General features: G+C 31.7%; 5 protein-coding genes across 9 annotated transcripts; 3 read left to right on the plus strand and 2 right to left on the minus strand.

Annotated features, from left to right (window-relative positions):
- The first annotated feature begins 40 nt into the window (after positions 1 to 40).
- Scgbeta (sarcoglycan beta) lies at positions 41 to 2,003 on the plus strand. 2 transcript variants are annotated; one of them, XM_012285557.2, is made up of 4 exons: positions 41 to 510; positions 574 to 723; positions 783 to 1,026; positions 1,176 to 2,003. In XM_012285557.2, the coding sequence occupies exons 2-4, from the start codon at positions 623 to 625 to the stop codon at positions 1,818 to 1,820; spliced, it is 990 nt and encodes a 329-aa protein (XP_012140947.2). In that variant the 5' UTR covers positions 41 to 510; positions 574 to 622; the 3' UTR covers positions 1,821 to 2,003. The 2 variants fall into 2 exon arrangements, with proteins under 2 accessions (XP_012140947.2, XP_012140952.2); XM_012285562.2 differs by having other exon boundaries at positions 41 to 341.
- LOC100882319 (interleukin enhancer-binding factor 2 homolog) lies at positions 2,002 to 3,582 on the minus strand. Its single transcript, XM_003699612.3, has 3 exons — positions 3,283 to 3,582; positions 2,644 to 3,208; positions 2,002 to 2,572 (listed from the first exon to the last, which is right to left on the minus strand). The coding sequence occupies exons 1-3, from the start codon at positions 3,580 to 3,582 to the stop codon at positions 2,286 to 2,288; spliced, it is 1,152 nt and encodes a 383-aa protein (XP_003699660.3). The 3' UTR covers positions 2,002 to 2,285.
- A 1,050-nt stretch (positions 3,583 to 4,632) lies between these two features.
- LOC100882427 (uncharacterized) lies at positions 4,633 to 11,705 on the plus strand. Of its 4 annotated transcripts, XM_003699613.3 has the most exons (12): positions 4,633 to 5,292; positions 5,371 to 5,438; positions 5,523 to 5,751; positions 5,830 to 5,955; positions 6,030 to 6,491; positions 6,562 to 6,741; positions 6,820 to 7,279; positions 7,357 to 7,993; positions 8,058 to 10,940; positions 11,013 to 11,139; positions 11,198 to 11,340; positions 11,502 to 11,705. In XM_003699613.3, exons 1-12 carry the CDS (start codon positions 5,193 to 5,195, stop codon positions 11,703 to 11,705), a joined length of 5,619 nt encoding a protein of 1,872 aa, XP_003699661.3. In that variant the 5' UTR covers positions 4,633 to 5,192. The 4 variants fall into 4 exon arrangements, with proteins under 4 accessions (XP_003699661.3, XP_012141021.2, XP_012141013.2 ...); XM_012285623.2 differs by lacking the exon at positions 5,371 to 5,438 and having other exon boundaries at positions 4,635 to 5,292; XM_076538683.1 differs by lacking the exon at positions 5,371 to 5,438 and having other exon boundaries at positions 4,636 to 5,292; positions 5,562 to 5,751.
- Positions 11,697 to 15,193, plus strand: Rlip (Ral interacting protein). The gene is made up of 9 exons (XM_012285604.2): positions 11,697 to 11,923; positions 12,127 to 12,265; positions 12,819 to 13,069; positions 13,141 to 13,402; positions 13,479 to 13,659; positions 13,730 to 14,044; positions 14,127 to 14,478; positions 14,548 to 14,801; positions 14,922 to 15,193. Exons 1-9 carry the CDS (start codon positions 11,839 to 11,841, stop codon positions 15,021 to 15,023), a joined length of 1,941 nt encoding a protein of 646 aa, XP_012140994.2. The 5' UTR covers positions 11,697 to 11,838; the 3' UTR covers positions 15,024 to 15,193.
- A 136-nt stretch (positions 15,194 to 15,329) lies between these two features.
- On the minus strand, positions 15,330 to 18,261 carry Vha55 (V-type proton ATPase subunit Vha55). Its single transcript, XM_003699566.3, has 4 exons — positions 18,095 to 18,261; positions 17,075 to 17,541; positions 16,345 to 17,010; positions 15,330 to 16,269 (listed from the first exon to the last, which is right to left on the minus strand). Exons 1-4 carry the CDS (start codon positions 18,180 to 18,182, stop codon positions 16,003 to 16,005), a joined length of 1,488 nt encoding a protein of 495 aa, XP_003699614.1. The 5' UTR covers positions 18,183 to 18,261; the 3' UTR covers positions 15,330 to 16,002.
- Positions 18,262 to 18,831: the final 570 nt, after the last annotated feature.

Here is an 18,831-nt window from a genome sequence, read left to right on the forward strand (position 1 = left end):
CACACAAGTCCTCAAGTTCCAAGGTCCCAAATTCCAGAATCCCAGTGTTCGAAAATTCTAAAATTACAATCTATTAAAATATGAATTCTTGTGACTGGAGAGGTTGTTAAAATATCCAAAAAATTTCAAGGAGTTTGGAATATTGCTACCTTCGATACATATATTTAAAGTAGAAATTTCGGATGATATTCAGCATTGATCTTTGGGCGCGCAAGCGCCAGCCGGCAGATCATACGTATATAATAGTTTTCGTTACACGGTTCGTGCATTCATTCAGTGGAGACAACTATACCGTGGCCATCTATTTTCGTTTGTACGGTCTTGAACCGATTGTGGCCAAGGTAAGAATTGTTTCACATCCGTAACAAAACATTATACACGTAATTACTGTTGTAAACGGATAAACGAAAGATTCAACATGTAACTCACGATTTCATACTATCTGACATACTCACATAAAAAAACACACACAAAGATACATTCTCGTAAAAATGGACAGTATTTTATTAGGTAGGTAATATCAATTGCAGTTTGATTCGTAATCATAGTGCGTTACATTGATAACTGTTGTAGCGAAAAGGAAGAAGTGTACAGGATACTTAACGTGTAGTACTCTAATTCAATGTCGGTCATCCTTGACGAATGTGGAAATGGTACTGGTTCGCCCTCGATATCCAAAGCTGAAGATAATTTGTCCAATAGCGACGGTCCACTCATCAAGGGGTACGTTTGTCGAAATAGTTACAACGTTCGTATAAATTATTGGATAATAATACTTCCAGTTCTGAAAACATTAATCGAACAATGCTCATCTCTCGAACGATGCCGACGACCAACGAAAAATCGACAAAACGACGTTATTGCCTGTGGATCTTGACTTTCATCCTGGCGATAATTGGGCTATGTAATCTTTTTCTTAATATAACTGTTATCGCCGTCTTGCGGATCAGTCAAGGAATGGAGGCGATGGAGATGATACCTGATGAAAATCTTGTGAAGTTTTATGGAAAAACTGACTTAGATAGGGTCAGTTGTTTACATATAACAAAGTGTGATAGATAATATAAAAATTAAAAATTTACTAGTTGTATATATAGAAATTTGTTTATTTCTTGGTGTTACTCTATGTAACGTTACCATATTTTCCACTTTGCTGATAACATGTCTATCTGCAGGTGTGTTTGCGATCAGGTATTTGTCAGAGTTATGGCGACGAATCGATGGAAATCTCTGGCGATGAAGCTGGCATACAAATAGACGTGAACAATCAAAGAACACAGGATGAAACACGCGTGAAAGTTACCGTTTTACCAAATGGTACCTCAATAGCACACGTAGAGTCTTTCGAGATTAGAGATCCCAGGTCGGGAGCTATTTACTTTACTACTGACTTTCCAAATTTTGGTTTACCATCGGGTGTAGAAAAAATTGATGTGAAGCTTGCGGAGACTCACAGAATCACGTCACCAGTGAACGAAAGTCTCACTGTAAATTCTGATGATCAAATTTCTATGCAAGGTGCAGAAGGTGCAAGCATGGAAAGCAAAGATATTGTTTGGAGTGCGGATACTGATATTTTTTTAAAGAGCATCAATGGAAGCATTGTTCTTGACGCGAAAGAAGGCGTTGCTATCGACGTTGAAAATATACCTGTTACTCCGATATTTTTGCAAAATCCACCCGGCCAAGAACAGTACAAAGTGTGCATTTGTATGCCACAAGGAAAACTTTTTAAAGTAGCGGTTCGCACGGGTTCTAACGGCCGATCAGTGAATTGTGCTCGTATAAGTAGAACTCCTGAAAATGATCCTTGTTTATGATAGGATAGAAAAAACAATTTTATTGCAATTTTGTTATTTCACGTATTAAACACTGCCATGTGTATGAACTGAAAATATAAGACTTGATTTGTTATTCCGTGAGTTACTAAACTTGAATTCTTGTACATATGAATTCTGGTATCATTATAAGAACTTTGAAATATATTGTAAGTACTATGCATAGATGTAATTTAGATTTTATTTCACATATAAAATTGAACTATACTTTGTAATTCATTGAATATTACATACACACACATTATGTATAAACATTAATGATTATGTTATTGTTATTAGAAAATGATGCAACACTGAAATTCATATGTAATACTGAATACATTAACTTTTATATTAAATAATAAAAATTTCAAATTAATTATGATCATAAAAAATAGTATAGAATCTTTTGCTTTCTTACGTAACAAAAAGATCAGAAAATAAAATACAACTATGCTACACAGGGATTTAACCACTCTCAGTTATCATTTCTTCATTGCTTTCTTCCATATCTTCTTGTTGTTCTTGCTCTGTTGGAGGTTCATATGCTTTATCTAAAGGACTAGCGACTACACCGCCTACCCATACACTCATCTCTACAGCAAGTTTGTTAGTACCCTCAAGTAATGGTCTATATCCTCCATGAGCCAATACACGTAATAATGTTTGAGCTGTGAGACACACCAAGTCTTGTTGTTCTAATGTCATAGCTGTATGTACACGTATATTACCACCTTCACATGGATCAGATATACCTAAACAAAACCAGTATATAATATAGTACAAGTTACTTTCAATGACTTAAATGAAAATTATTAAGTTTTACCAGCAGATCCAGGAAGGAAGAGTCCAGAAGCTAATAATTGAAGTACTCTCTTATATGCTTGATTTATTGGTAGTGCTTGTCTACTCGGATTATTCATTATAGCATTGTGCACTAATAAATCCAACATCCAAGGAGATAATGGCTCTAAACCTTCAAATCTACTTCTCAAGTCCCTAAGTAATCTTATTAATACTTTTATGCTAGAATGATGAGCATTTTCTTCAAACCATCGGGAATGTCTAATTGCAGCAAGATGTCCTTGGCATATTTTCACATCTAAATGCTGATCAGATTCTAATTTTCGTAGATTCTGATGTAGAGTAGTTATAAGGACACGTACTGTAGCTTCATTGTTAGAAATATCAAAGCCACGTTCTGTGTGAGTAAGTCGAAAGATTTCCTTTGGATTAACACTTTTCAAGTCATTATTGACTTTTGTGCCAAGTGCTTCTACTGCAGTTTTAGTAGGCAATGTCTTAAGAATTACAACAATGTCAGCTATATTGTGGCCTTTAATCATTGTTCCTTTCTTGAAACTACCAACTTGCCTTACTTCTTCCAATTGCTACAAATAGAAATTATTATTAAACATTTGCTGTTTTGAAAAATATAACACAAATGGTTAAAAATGATATTTACACAAGCTTCAAAACTGCCTGGAGCAACAATCAAATTGTCAAGTACAGTCTGTAACTTAGTTACAAGATTTAAAATAGAAGTTTGCTCCTTTGCTGTAGGACACATGTCTGTGTTCTTCTTCAATAGTGCCATTTGGAAATCTGATTCATCTGGAGCTGGTTTAACTCGTGGAAAAGCAGCTTCACACAATGTATAGTCAAATGGGTGACGTGGAAGAAATTGCTTCCTAGGAAAACCCATTCCACGTCCCATGCCACCTCTACCTCCTCTAATCATTCCACCACGACCACCACGTACCATGTTATGTCTAATCATAGAAACAAACACTCAAAAGTATTCTAGAAATATAGCATATTTTATCAATATTTGAATTCAAGATCCATTTCAGAATTTAACGAAGTTATTTCAATCTTTTTTGAGTGTACAAAATTAAATAATGCAAAGATTAATAATGCATAATAAAAACTAATATTTAAATCAACAAAACGTTAATTAAAAATTTAACCACAACACCGTTTGTCGGCATCATAAGTATTTAGTGAAGATACTCGTCCAAAGGATTAAACGATAGTGTTAAAAGTAAGTCAAACTTACCAAAAATTGGTAAAACAAATTTATGTTAATATTATTTTACAGTAAGTAATAAGTTTCTGCCTTTTTATAACAAGTTACAACCCCACAAGACCAAACACCGACATCCAAGCAATATATTCGAGACAAAAAATGCTCAGGGGAAACTTAGTAAAACAAGATATTCTACTCACTTACTAAAGTATCATTTTTGCGCCATCTAGTTATAATCATTTTCATAATTACATGTGTTATTTTGATTGGCTTGTTAACTTCACTCTCCTCGTTTATAATCCAAGCTTACATTTCATCTCTACATTTTCTTAGGTTCATGATCATGGCATATTCATTGTTATTTTATTTTAAATAAAAGTTAATAAAAGTTACATTATAATTGTAATAGATGTATGAACAAATTAAAAAAATTACTGCAAATGTTTAAATTCATATAAGTTATATTTAATGTTATAGTTGAATCGAGCAGTATACTAAGAAAAACACTGATAATATTTTTAAATTTTCTACTTTACATTAGTGAATATTATTTATAAATTGATACTTATTACAATAAGTATATTTTTCATTCAATTATAGTTAATAATATTATGTCAAATATTTCTTTTAACTATATTGTTAATTAATTATAACAATATTTATTATATTTAACAGTCAAATATAACTTTAGCAATTTTACAACTACTTTATACAATTGATAAAAATGAAGTAAAATGTATTATAATATAACATATTTCAATTTGTAAGAAAAGTAATGTGTTATATCTGAAATAATAATGTTTCATAGTATGTATATAAACTCTATAGAACTTATAACTGTTGATATATTCATTCCAGTAAATACTAAATTAACAGAACTATACATTATACATTAATTACATACTTTTACAAATTTACAAGTATAACAAAAACTCAAATTAAATGAAATTAACAAAACAACATACTCTTTAATTACATTACTGCTTCATTTGGACTGAATGTCTAATATTTTATCTCGGCATACATGAAGAAATACATGTAAAATGCTTCCATCACAAATCTATTACAAATAAAGTAATAGAAAATATGGAGATCATTACAGGGTTATAAAATCTTTCAGTATTTATTATTTGATCAGTACTTTTAATCCATTACTGAAATATGGCTGCAATTATGGTTTCACTAATCTTTGATGTCTACATATCTGATAAATGAATGCCTTGAAATATCAAATACTGTTCACTTGTTACATAGAATATGAGCAAAAGAAAGATATTAAATAATGCTTATGTAATACTTAAAAGAATTCTCAATAGTACTGGAAATTTATAAAGCAAAAATTCAACATGGTACATAAAGAAAAACCACTGGTAAAAGACATGTTAGAAGAACGGAAGCACAGAACATATTATCAAGAAACAGATAAAACTTACATGAAGCAACTGGGTAAAAATTGCATCCATTAATCAGTATTTTTATAACTCATGTAGTAGAATTTAAAAAATTTTCAATTTCTTTTGTTAGTACGATATACAATAGCAGAAGATACCAATGCATGTCCTCGATGGTATCAAGACTTTTCTATTGAACAAGTATAATACTTAGCAGTAACATTATATGTGACACAATAATTACTAAAATTTTCATTAGTATAATAAATGTTTTTAAATTAATAGATGAAGAATCTAATAATGTTACAATGTCTCATGCATCAGGACTGTGAAGAAACAGTGATAGGACGTACTCAAAGATCACTTTTGTCAATAGGAATTGTATCTACATTTTTTACTCTTCCACCAGATGTTCTTAAAAAATTACAAGAATTTACTAATTGTAATGTAATAGAATTTTTGAGAGAGACCTATAAAATATTAACAGGGAATTATTTTGAAGAAGAAAAATATAGTTTGTATTTTCTTATATATTTTAAACTCCTGTAACAAAACAAATTTTTTCTAAATTTTATGTTATTGTTAATTTTAGAAGAATTCTATGGTTGCAATGAAAGAATAATTTTATCAGCTATTGCATTTTTAACTTTGCCAGAAACTGTTGTAGAACTACACAAAAGATTACCTCCTGTGATAATGCCAGAATTACCTCCTAAACGTAATATTTAATACATTATTAATTCATAGAATATTTATAAATATTTTTATTATATAAATTTTATTATATTATAGCTACACTATCTGTACCACCACCGAGGCAAAAAATGGATTCTCCTTATGAAGAGAATCTCTTTGTACGTCCAGATTGGGCATCCTACTTAAATCAGTTACAATATTGGCAACAACAGTATCAATTATTACCATTACCAAAAGTAATATTACCACCTAAAGATTGTGTTCTAACAAATTACAAAAAAACCAGAGATGATGAATACAGCCAATTCAATGTCTTTAAATATGATCCTCAAGAAATGCAAAAGCCTAATGTTTTAATGAGAAGAAAACAAAATGTGAACACTTCCACTAACACAGAATCGAAGTATGGTACTCCAATTAAAGTAAAAACAGATGATATTAATGATTCTGCTAATAATCCTAATATAGTGGAAGAAAATGTTATGTCAGTTAATGTTCCTATTAACACTACTGCAGTGCAACAAACTAAAAGAGTTAGAGAAGAAAACGATAGTATAGGTATACTACATTACTATCAAACATTATTATTAAACATTAATATTTGTAATTATTTACATTTGTATAATAGATAGTACAAGTGAAGAGTCGGAACAAGGAAGCATAGAAGATGATACAGTAAATAACACAGGCTATAATGAGAAAGTAGCTACTCTAGATGTTCCACCATTATATGGAGGAAACAGATTATTTGATTTTACAATCAATGGAATTTGTGAAAAATCAGGACCAGTACAGTACAAACTATGTGGTAAATAAATACTCAAACATAAGCAAATCATAATTAGTTACTCTTTTACATTGTCATTCTTTTATACATATATTTCAGGAGTACTACAACCGCCTCGGCCAAATAGAAAATCTTGGCTAGGTGAGAAACATGCGCATTATATAATATCTGGAGCTGCCGACGATCCACCAACTTGTCCCATAACATATGAAATGACTGGTGTTGCAAATGTAACGCCAACTAATAGTGATGAAAGGTTTTTAGCTGTACTAAAATTAGGAGATGGACCAAAAAAGATTTATCCGAGCGGTAGAAAGAATTTATCTCGACATTGGCAAGAATGGTTACAAAATGTGGATGAAGAATTTCGAAAAGTGGAGAGAGAAGCAAACAAAATGATAAAAGATATAGAAGCTATAACAAAACTGGTATTTCCAAAACCCACATGTGACAGTTGTTGTTCTTGTAGACAAACTAGAAAATCGTACCTGAAAGCAAAAGAAACAAAAGCACCTTATTTTGTGATAGATACAATAACTGAAGATGATAATAAAAACAAGTAACAACAATTATCAAATCAATCTATACTTCTTTTTTAAATATTTTATAACTTCAAAATATTTTGGTGTTTTATAGATACATCATAGGATCTATGGCACTGCATTCCCCAGCGCCTACTCCTCCAGAATCAACGACAAATTTGCTAGAAATTATAGCCTCAGAAGATGTTCTTACTTCAAATCTTGTTATAAATGGTGTCACAAACGAAGAAGGTGAAACACAATACTTTATATCGGGTACTAGAGAAGATGTCGTACGTGTACCACGTCGAATCGTCGAACGTCCACCACCTCCACCACCTAGAAATGTTCCACCATGTGTTTGTGCGATTCAACAAATATTTAATAAAGACATAACTCCAACGTTGAGTCAAGACAATATACCATGGACAAAACAAGATGGTTTATGCTTTGGAAAAAAATTCAGACCCGACGAAGCTGGTGCATATTCTTGTAAAAAGTATCCTGGTGATAAATCATGCAGAAGAAATCCATTTAGGAGAGAAATAATTAACCAAAGACAGAGAGCTGAGAGAGCAAAACAAGAAAAGGAGAAAGATTTTTCCAAGAAAAAAATGTATAGTATCGCAGATTTTAAACCGTGCGGAGATGAACATGGTATGGGTATATGCGGAGGTCCTTGGGGTGCTGTGCATACTTTAACTGCAGAAGAATTGGCAGAAGAAGAAAGGTTACGGAAGGAAATACTAAGAGTATGCTTTGTGTTTATCTAATTTAAATAATATTACACTTTATAATAACATAATATAATTGTAGGGTCCTCCATGCGGAACAAGACCTGGGCGAGCTGTCTGTGAGGGGCCATTTGGAAAAAGAATTTCGATAAAACCGCAAAAGAGGATTGAAATCGAAGATGAAATTCCAGGAGAAGAAGATCTAGACGAAGAGGAAATTGAAGAAGAAGAAGAGGAAGAGAAAATAAAAGAACCTCCTGTTAAGAAAGAAAAAGAAAAGAAACGGCAGAAGGAATGCTACACAAGTCCAGAATCAATAGCAGCAAAGAAACAAGTAATGGAAAAAAAGGTCAAAAAATTCATTCCGGATCCCACCTATCCTGGTTACGATGATCCATGGAATGTATTTCGTACAGCACCATCAGAAAAAGAATCAGAAACAAATTTTAAAGAGTTATTAAAGCTCAGTTCTCCAAAACCACCGGCAACGCCTGTACAATCTAAAGTAACGTTAAGTGAGAGCAAATATATTTCAAGTGTATCGCAGAAACCTATTTCAGATTCAAATATAAAAAAAGATACTTCCAAAGTTGTTAGAAAGTCGGTACCCGTAAAATCCAAAAGCAGTCAGGAAGTAGTTAAAAAAAAATCAGTGTCGACCGTCAAGAGAGGAACTCAAATTGAAATGAAAAAGGCATCTAAAGAAACACTACGGAGTGCTAAATTAGATGAAAAGACAGACCGTAAACTTGCTAAACCAACAAAGGATAAACACGATTATAGAAAGATAAGTACTAAAACTATGTCTGTTAAACATTTAAAAAAAGGAAATCACGTAAGGAAATCATCTAAACCGACTGTTGAGAATCCAAAATTAAAATCCAAACGTGAAAAACCAACTGCAGTCAAAGAAGCTTCAAGTGTTAAATTTAACATTAAAACTAAAAAAAAAGAGGAAATGTTAGAAAGTTCAAAAATTAGTAAATCAAAAAAATCTGAAAGAAAATTAAGTAATTCTGGAAATATCAAACGAAGTAAAGTAGAAAAAGCGAAACGCTTAAGTAATAAATCAATTGTGCCACCAAATGTTGCTAGAAGAGAAACAGCTAAATCATTTAGTGAAAAGAAAAGGCCTATAAAACAAGATAAAAGAAAAGATACACAAACTATTCAACATGAGGATTCTGATATCTTTAGAAGGAATCAGATAGAAAATTTGAAGAGCATGTTAAAATCTTCTGATCTTTATCCTTATGATGTTAAACCAGTAGATCTTCCAGAAGAACCTAAAGCAAAATGTCAACCAGAATATGAATACACAGAAACTGTAGATGATTCTGCAAAGGTTGATGAAGATGCAGACAAGCAATTACCGAGTAAAGGTCCTTGCGGTTGGAGAACAAAATCAGAACAAAAACTGCCAACGAAAAAGACTTTAGTTCACCTTACTGAACCTGACTACCCTCCACAAACAGTACCAGTACGGCCAGGGGGCAAGCCATGTCTTTGCCGTGAAAATAGAGCAAAGAAAAAGATACTAAAGTATAATATTGGAGGAGTTCTAGATAAAAAAAAAGATGACGAGGGGAAGAAGTTATTCAGGAAAAAGAAAGATGAAGATGACAAACAAATGCAAGTTATAGATGGTCTAATTTATTATACTCCACCTCCAAGTCCACGTAGGAGCGACGAATACGTACCTGAATATGATCTCTATAAATCTCCGTATGATATGTGCCTTACACAACGTAAAGATAGGGGTCTTAAATTTATCGAACGGTATAGTAGACCTCAAATATCAGAAGGGCCAAAAAATCAAGACTCTTGTGGATGTAACGAATTTATTGATACATACGGTATTCAAACAACAATAGATCAAAAGAATGAAGAATTTGATAAAATTAGAGAAGAATTCGTGAATGCGAAACCACCAAAAGAACGTTGGAAATTAGCAGTTAATGACGTAGGATTAATCGACTATTTTACAAGATGCCGGGACAGTATGCCTTGTTGGCTCAAATGTGCTCAATTTAATAAAGTAGGCTGTCCTTTGCCACTCCCAAAACTCCAAACCATAAGACCAGTTTGCGAATGTAAATATGAAAGAAAAATATTAGAAAATAACGAGGAGAAACAAAGATGGAAAGAACGTCGAAAGAAACTGAAATCCCTTAAAAAAGAACCGTTTAAGAATGTCACGGACATTTCAAAGCCAATAGTAGCAAATACCAAATTAGTAATATCAGATGTAAAAAGAATTCCAAGAGAAAATGAATACATAGATGATATTAAGTATTGTATAACCGGTGTCGCTGAAAATTATTCTGAGTTACCACCCACACAAGTAGTAGGTGGCATACATATGTCTACACCCATTCAAACACCTGAGCCAAGCGAGGAGAAATTACCATGCGTTTGTTCACATAAACATTGGTCAGCTGTAAGTGTACCTCCTGGGCCATTACCAAAACCAGAAGAAATTTTACTTGCAGATAAAAAACGTAGACAGGAAGCTGTAATAGAAGCATTCAAACAAATTTATGCTCCTCAACAAGTGTACGATACACATGATGGACATAGTTGTAAGGAACCTTGTATACCAGATTCTGACGATAATGATTTAGTATCAATGCAGAGCAGGGGTAACATTGGAATGAGAAGTAGATTGATGAGTCAGAAACAACGGCGGTCAGAATTAAAAAATACAGATAAGAGAAAAAAGTTAAGCACAGTACAGAAAACTACTGAACGTTCAATAAAGAGCTCGCGCAAAGAAACAAGAACTGTTAAAAATGAAGGAAATAGTCAAAAATATTCGCCAAATCCTCAAACATATGAGTACCAAAATATTATTCAGTCACAAAAAGAGTCTACTGATTCCAATATGGAAGATGTAGATATTTCTGATGAAAATATTGAAGACGATATTTTCGATACAGGAGATCCTTTCATGATCGTAGTACAAGTACAAAAATCTATTTTTAATAACTTTGAAATTAAAGTAATTAGAATAATATTTGAATTATTCCATGATTAGGTTGAATTGAAAAAAATGGCATCGGAAGGATTTTTATTTGCAAAATTACCAGAATGCTTTTTTATGCCACAGTTGCAATATTGGTTAATGTATAGAAAAGGATTTTCTCTTAGTGATGCGGATAAACGTAAGTAAACTGTAAGTAAACTGTATTTTTCGTATGCTACAATATACTATTTTTTTAGACAAATCTGTAACTGAAACTACTCTCACATGGAACATGCTGGATACAAAAAGGTTGCCTAAAATTAAACCACCTCCGATAGAACTAGAAAAACATGAAATTCATAAATTAACTTTTGATAGTGCAAAGAAAATGAAAGAAAAAGTATGTCGCCGTAAATGTACAAAACAGTGGTTCTTAATCTTTTTGAAATTTTGGAACAATTTTGAATACAATCGATTTCTGATAATTTTGCGAAATATCGATTATGAACCACTGACATGCAAATTGCATTGCAGCAGTATTATCATTTAATTCATTTATAGATCGCATTGAAAAAGCAGATATTTTATAATGAAGTTCGTAACCATCGTGTCTTATACGCGCGACTAATGTGGAATACAATGGAGTACGGAAAATTCCCATCAACATCGTTTAAACAAGCATATTTTACTTACATGTCTAGTAAAGAAACCGATGGTCATGTTTTTAAACCATGGCTTCCTTGTGAAGCAAAAGACATGAGCTAAAAACGTGTTTTATTTGAATGTAATAATTGGCGCCTAAATTTTGAACACTCGAGAAAAAAGTTCGAGAGTAACAATCGATAGTTCGATATGAAGATTTTAAGTTGGTTAAGGTATCAATCATAAGTGACGGAGAATGGATTTCGAGAGTCCGGATGTAGAAAAAGAATTTCCAGGATTATACGCGTCAGAATCTGCGAAAAAAAGTAACGAAAGTGACTGTACGTATCATTACTTATCAAATTAATTAATCGTTTTGAAGGAACAGACTTTTTAATAAATGAGGTTATGCATCTGTCATACGAGTTAGTCAAACACCATAGATCCTTTTTTGTTCAATGACACGTTTTAATTGTATATTTAAAATACAGTATTTATTATCTAATTAATCTGTTGGTAAATGTATACGCGCATATATTTTTAGTCAGTGATGAAGGCGGACACGAAAAACATTCCAAAAAAGAACTTCTTGGCGGTAAACGGAAGGAAAAGAAAGATCGAAAGGATCGAGGATATGCCACCTTAGAAGGTGAAAGTTCCCCTGACGAAGATCAAGAAACAAAGTAATAATTTACATCAAATTCTTTTACAAATTATGTCCTTATTCATTTATTTTCAATTGCCTGATTACCCACTGACAGTTACATCTGTTTTAAACCAGTTATTTTTATTCATACCACTTTTTTTATATGCTATTCAGTTAAATAAGTATCTTTTTTCTTTTGGAATTAAAATTACATCACAAAGTAACTTTAATTTTCACATATTGTTAGCACTGTTGTATTAATTAAACTTCATATTGGTCTAAAATTAGTTCTATTGATTTCATTGATTGTATTTTACATACTAACATTTTAGAAAAACAATTTTGTTCTAATGGAGAACAAACTTATTGCAAATATTTATGATCTCATATTATTAATTATTTTAATCCTTATTTCCATAGTAAATGTATACTTTATTATAAAAGTTTTAGTACTGTATATTCAAAGAAGTGATAAATAAATCATAGATTAAAGAATATAAATAAATTATAGATTATAATAGTACAAAATTGTTTTATATATTATATACAACTACTTTATTACTTGAACTAGCATATAATTTAACTCACAGAAGTCCTTCAAAATCAAAAAAGACCAAAGCTTTTAAATTTCCATCAAAAAAGGAGAAACGTGAAAAATCTAGAGAAAAAGAGGGCAAAGAAAAGGATGGCGAGAAAGAGAAAGATAAGAAGAAAAAGGACAAAGATGAGAAAGACATAGAAAAAGAAAAGCGTAAAGAGAAAGAGAAAGATAAAACTAAACAGAAATTGAAAGATCGTAAGAAAGGAAAGCATACAGGAGAAGAAGGCTTGGACATTGGAGGTAAAGTATTTTATAAATCCATTTTGGAGCTATATGTATGCTAAATAAATTTCTTGTAATTATCTATATAGAAGAACAACCAATATTTGGTGTTAGTCTACATTTGGCAGTGGAACGAAGTCGTTGTCATGATGGTGTTGAATTACCCTTAGTTGTAAGGGACTGCATTGACTTTGTGGAAGAGCATGGTATGAATATAGAAGGATTATATAAGGTTCCAGGAGTAAAGTCAAAAGTTCAGTATTTGAAAAAGTTGTACAACTACAGAGAAGCTGTGAATATGTCTGATTTTGAACCCACAGTAGCTACAAGTTTATTAATATTGTTCCTTAGGTTTGTCATTTGAATCTTTACTTTTTAAACAAACTGTTAAGTGGAAAAGTTAGAAGCAAAGATGTTGCTGTTATAGGGAATTGCCAGAACCTGTGCTAGAGAACAGTGAAATGATATCTCGATTTGAACAAGCAGCATCCACAAAAGATGTAGCACAAAGAGAAGCACAATTGATACACCTAACTCAACAACTTCCAGAGTGCAACAAAGTTCTTCTTGCGTGGGTTATACTACATTTAGATCATGTTACAGCACGAGTATGCAAAAAGTTAATTTTTGAGTATAGTATACATACGTATTTTCGTTTCATGTAAAATTTTATTTCAGGAAAAGACAACAAAAATGAATGCTCAAACAATTTCAATGACATTGAGTCCTGTGTTGCAAATGAGTCATAGACTCTTATTAGCTTTGTTGTTTCATTGCAAAGCTTTGTTCCCAAATGTACACTTAACAAAATATATCCCACCACTTTCAGCCGGCAGCGTTAATCTTCCAGATACTGTAGAAAGTATAGCTGCTGAGTTATCTAAACAAGAATCCTTACTCTTACAAATACACATGCAAATGAACGCAGGTTTCGTGACTAAATCGCGTGAGGAACAATTATGGGAAGTACAACGTATGATAACGCAATTGAAGGTCAGATTATAACGTTATCAGTTCATAAATATTTGTCAAAATTATGCTGCAATGTTTAAAGTCCCATTTTCCTTCTGTATAGAGAAAATATAAAACAGTTCAAAAAATGGAAGGTGCTGTGCAAAAGAGCTTAGATGAAGAAGTTAAAGTGAATGATGAAGCTACAGTAGAATTAAATGTTCAAAAAGCAAAAACAGAAGAAGAGGATACAGAAAATGTAAAACCTGAAACACAAGCATCGTCTACTTTGACATTGAAACTAAACAATAAAGTACATGTTTCCGAAAACAATAAAGACTCTACAAGTACAAATACCGCTCAAAATGAACGAAACACTCATACTGTTGACAAGGATATTGTAGATTCTGCTGAAACATCTGTGGTTGCATCACAATCTAATGAGCAAGAAAATACATCTAGGAGAAATGAAAATGGTATAAATCATGAATATTATCATAATCAGAATTACTTTATGACAAACAATATTAATTATATTATTTTAGTTTCAGTCACAGAGCCTGAGCCTGAAAATGCTATAGACAAATTAAGAGAGAGTTTAATATACGAAGAATTGTTGAATATGCAAGCGTTACTAAAGTCAAGAATAAATCAGGAAAGAAATGAAATCAAACGACTGATGGAAATGTTATCCGAACGTGTTCCGGAAAAAAAGAAACCAAAGGATAGGATACATTCACCAAATGAAGCAGAAATGACAGCTATGATTCAATTAGTCAAAGAAAATCAATTACTTGAGGTACATATAACATGTTATCTCTAATAATTCATATTATATACAAGATTCCTAGATCCCTGTATCTCTGATTTCACTCATTTTTAACGTAATTTATACGTACATTGTATCCCCTTGTTTCAGAAAAAAATGACTACTCTAATTCGAAGTATCATAGAAGAAAAAGATGCTTGCATCGAACTCCGTGTTCAATTAGCAGTTCATCAGTTAGCAGCCAAAACTTGACCGTTAAATAAGAATTAATATTTTAATGTAATAAAAAAATACACGGATTGTGAAGATATGTAACATGTTTTGCACAGAATGAACATATATAGTTTATAAGATGTTACTACAATCATGTTTTCTTGACTTATTCTATTCTCTTGTAAAATAATAAACAAAACAAAAAAGGATATTGAACATGTACATGTATATATTTGTTTCGACTTAGCATAAGAACTTTTCAAATGTATATACATATATTTTATGTTTATATCATGCATTTTCCTTTGATTCTATAATTACAATAACAGTATGAAGAAATGCATATATGTTTATACTTAAATTATGTTTTACATATTTATTTGAAACAAGTATATTATTTTATACAATTTTTAAGTAACAGTATTATCTGAAGGATTACTTGTTCGTAAACATGTTTCATCAACACTAAATAACATTAAACATTTTTTTTTTTTGTATAGATGAAATAGTGTAACATTTCAGAAACCAAATTTTATAATGGAATGTAGGACAAAAAATATGATTTTACAATTGTATTTCTCTTTCTATGTTAATACTGTAGAATATATTACACTTTACACAATCACTTGTAAGTGAACATTTGCACAAAACAAAACATTATAATGAAGATTATATTAATCATACAAGATTAATTTTAAATAGTATAACATGGCACTGACCCTTTCAGCATAAGTTCTGTACAAATATTTTTAATGTTGATAAACAACATTACGCAATTCGTATTCAATGTTTTTATACATGTATTACATGAAATAATTCCATTTGATACTTTGATTTACCTTTTAAATTTTCATTAACATAAAAAGCATTTATTGATCTTGTACTTACAATTTCATCATACTATAAACAACCTACTTTTGTTCTTAACGGGTCAGGTCTTTTTATTCTTACCATATTTCATTTACATTCTTTCTCATAAATTCATGAAAAAGATAATTGAATTAAAGGATTGAGAAAATTAATGACGCGAATCTCTTGGATAAAATTCGGCAAGGGTGCTAGCAGGAATTCGCTTAAGCATCTCCTTAGGGAAAATACGTAGTAGTTGCCAACCGATGTCCAACGATTCGAAGACAGTACGATTTTCATAACTTCCTTGAGAAATGAAGTTCTTCTCAAACTTGGAAAGGAATTCTAAGTATAACAAATCATCTGGTGTTAAGGCTTCCTCACCAACAACAGCCTTCATAGCTTGTACGTCTTTTCCAATAGCATAACAAGCGTACTGAAACAAAATTATGGATGATTTTACAATGTTATAAACTTTTGGAAATAATCATCAGAACAAAAAATTACATACCAATTGATTAGATACATCAGAGTGATCTTTTCGCGTCATGCCCTCACCAATAGCAGATTTCATAAGTCGAGATAAAGATGGAAGTACATTAACAGGTGGATAAATTTGTCTGTTATGAAGCTGACGATCAACGTAAATTTGTCCTTCGGTAATATATCCAGTTAAATCAGGAATAGGATGAGTAATATCATCGTTTGGCATAGTCAGAATTGGAATTTGAGTAATAGAACCATTTCGACCTTCTACTCGCCCTGCACGTTCGTATATTGTTGCCAAATCAGTGTACATGTAACCAGGGAAACCACGACGACCGGGTACCTCTTCACGAGCAGCTGATACCTCACGAAGAGCTTCAGCATAAGAAGACATGTCAGTAAGTATAACTAAAACGTGCTTTTCACATTGATAAGCCAAAAATTCAGCAGCAGTTAAAGCAAGTCGTGGAGTAATGATTCTTTCAATGGTAGGATCATTGGCTAAATTCAAAAATAGGCACACATTTTCCATAGAACCATTCTCTTCAAAATCTTGTTTGAAGAAACGAGCAGTTTCCATATTTACACCCATAGCTGCAAATACAATAGCAAAATTGTCCTCATGAGAGTCCAAAACTGATTTTCCAGGCAATTTTACAAGACCAGCTTGACGACAAATTTGTGCAGCAATCTGTAAAATACAAGTTTAAGAAATCATCTATATTAACACAGATATATTATCTTCATTTATGTACCTCATTATGTGGTAAACCAGCAGCAGAGAAAATAGGAATCTTTTGACCACGGGCAATAGAATTCATAACATCAATTGCTGAAATACCAGTTTGGATCATCTCTTCGGGATAGATACGTGACCAGGGATTAATAGGCTGTCCCTCAATGTCCAAGAAATCTTCCGCAAGAATTGGGGGACCTTTATCGATTGGTTTTCCAGAACCGTTAAACACACGGCCCAACATGTCTTCAGACACAGGAGTCCGAAGAATGTCACCAGTGAATTCACAGTGAGTATTTTTTGCATCAATACCGGAAGTACCCTCAAATACTTGAACCACTGCTTTAGATCCAGAGACTTCCAAAACTTGACCTGATCTGATAGATCCATCGGCAAGTTTTAATTGTACAATTTCTGCAAACTTTGGAAATTTGACTTCATCTAATATCACCAATGGACCATTTACACCTGATACTGTTTTATATGCTAGAAAAGTAAAAACAAATGTTCAATGTCACAAAAAATGAATATACAATAAATTATTTTAAATTTTATTTTACTTCATATCCCAGCTTCCCAACTTTCATAATTGTATGTGAAATAATGGATGTCTTTAGATATATACTACTAAAATATAATATTCAGTGTCACAGATATATGACAGTGGACCTTAGATAGTTCATACATTGTCATACACATGAAGTTTAATAGCAAATGTTAATAATAATATAAATGTAGAAAGAAACAATTATAAGTCTATCAGTATCTCTGTCTACAGTCACATGACAGATTTATCATGTTTTCATGAAAACTTCTACTCACAATTGACTTACTAAAATATACAAATTTAATCTTTCAAAGTATTTATTACGTTTAAAACAAGTTTCTTCGTTTATTATAAACAATTAAAAAACAACTACCCTTTGAATCAGCTGATTAGTTGCAAATCGATCCGCTGCTACGCCCAGTTTGTACGAAGTATATGTGATTTCTTAGATTCACGTTTATATATTTTAATAAAATAAATGTAGATACTTACTAAGTCGTGGCTGCGAAACGAAGTCTCTTGAAACAGCCAAAACATGTTCTTTAACGGCTTGGCGTTCCCCAATACTTTTCGAATACATTTTGTCAAGCAGTTTCCCTGGTCTGTTACGTCGATCAAACAGCTAAAGGTGCTACTGCTAGATGCGCTTTGTTGGAAAGAGACAAACTAGATTGCAAGAGTGGGGACAACTTCGAAAATTAAATTTAAATTAAAGAAAGTAGCAGAATATTCTTCAAAATGAATCAAATTAATTAGAAATGTCAACACGAATAACCATTAAATCTTTTTATCGATAGTTTGACCTTTACAACTTATAAAATTGGAATTAAATGATTTTGAATTTAGTACATTTGATGAAAATAGTGAACAACAGTTGTTCGACAAGGATAGATATAATGGCACGTGCGATCACGTGGCTTGTACTAAGAGATACATTTTACATTTTATTGAAATGGAATTACTTTAAAATAAGCTGGTAAAATAATATTATGCTATAAAAAAAGATACTAGGATTATATTCATAGAAAAATTGTAATATTTCATTATATGAACATAAGTTATTACAATGATCTAGATATACGTCGTACGCGCGGTTTATTTAAATACAAATAGTTTATTTCTAATAATTTAATAAGAATGTTCAGATATTTATTAATTAATCTCACACAAAAATATTACATATACTTGAATTCCTATATATTTTATTTTATTGTGCTAGTTGTTACTTC

Source organism: Megachile rotundata, chromosome 13, assembly GCF_050947335.1.
Source record: "Megachile rotundata isolate GNS110a chromosome 13, iyMegRotu1, whole genome shotgun sequence".
Classification (NCBI taxonomy): Eukaryota; Metazoa; Arthropoda; class Insecta; order Hymenoptera; family Megachilidae; genus Megachile; species Megachile rotundata.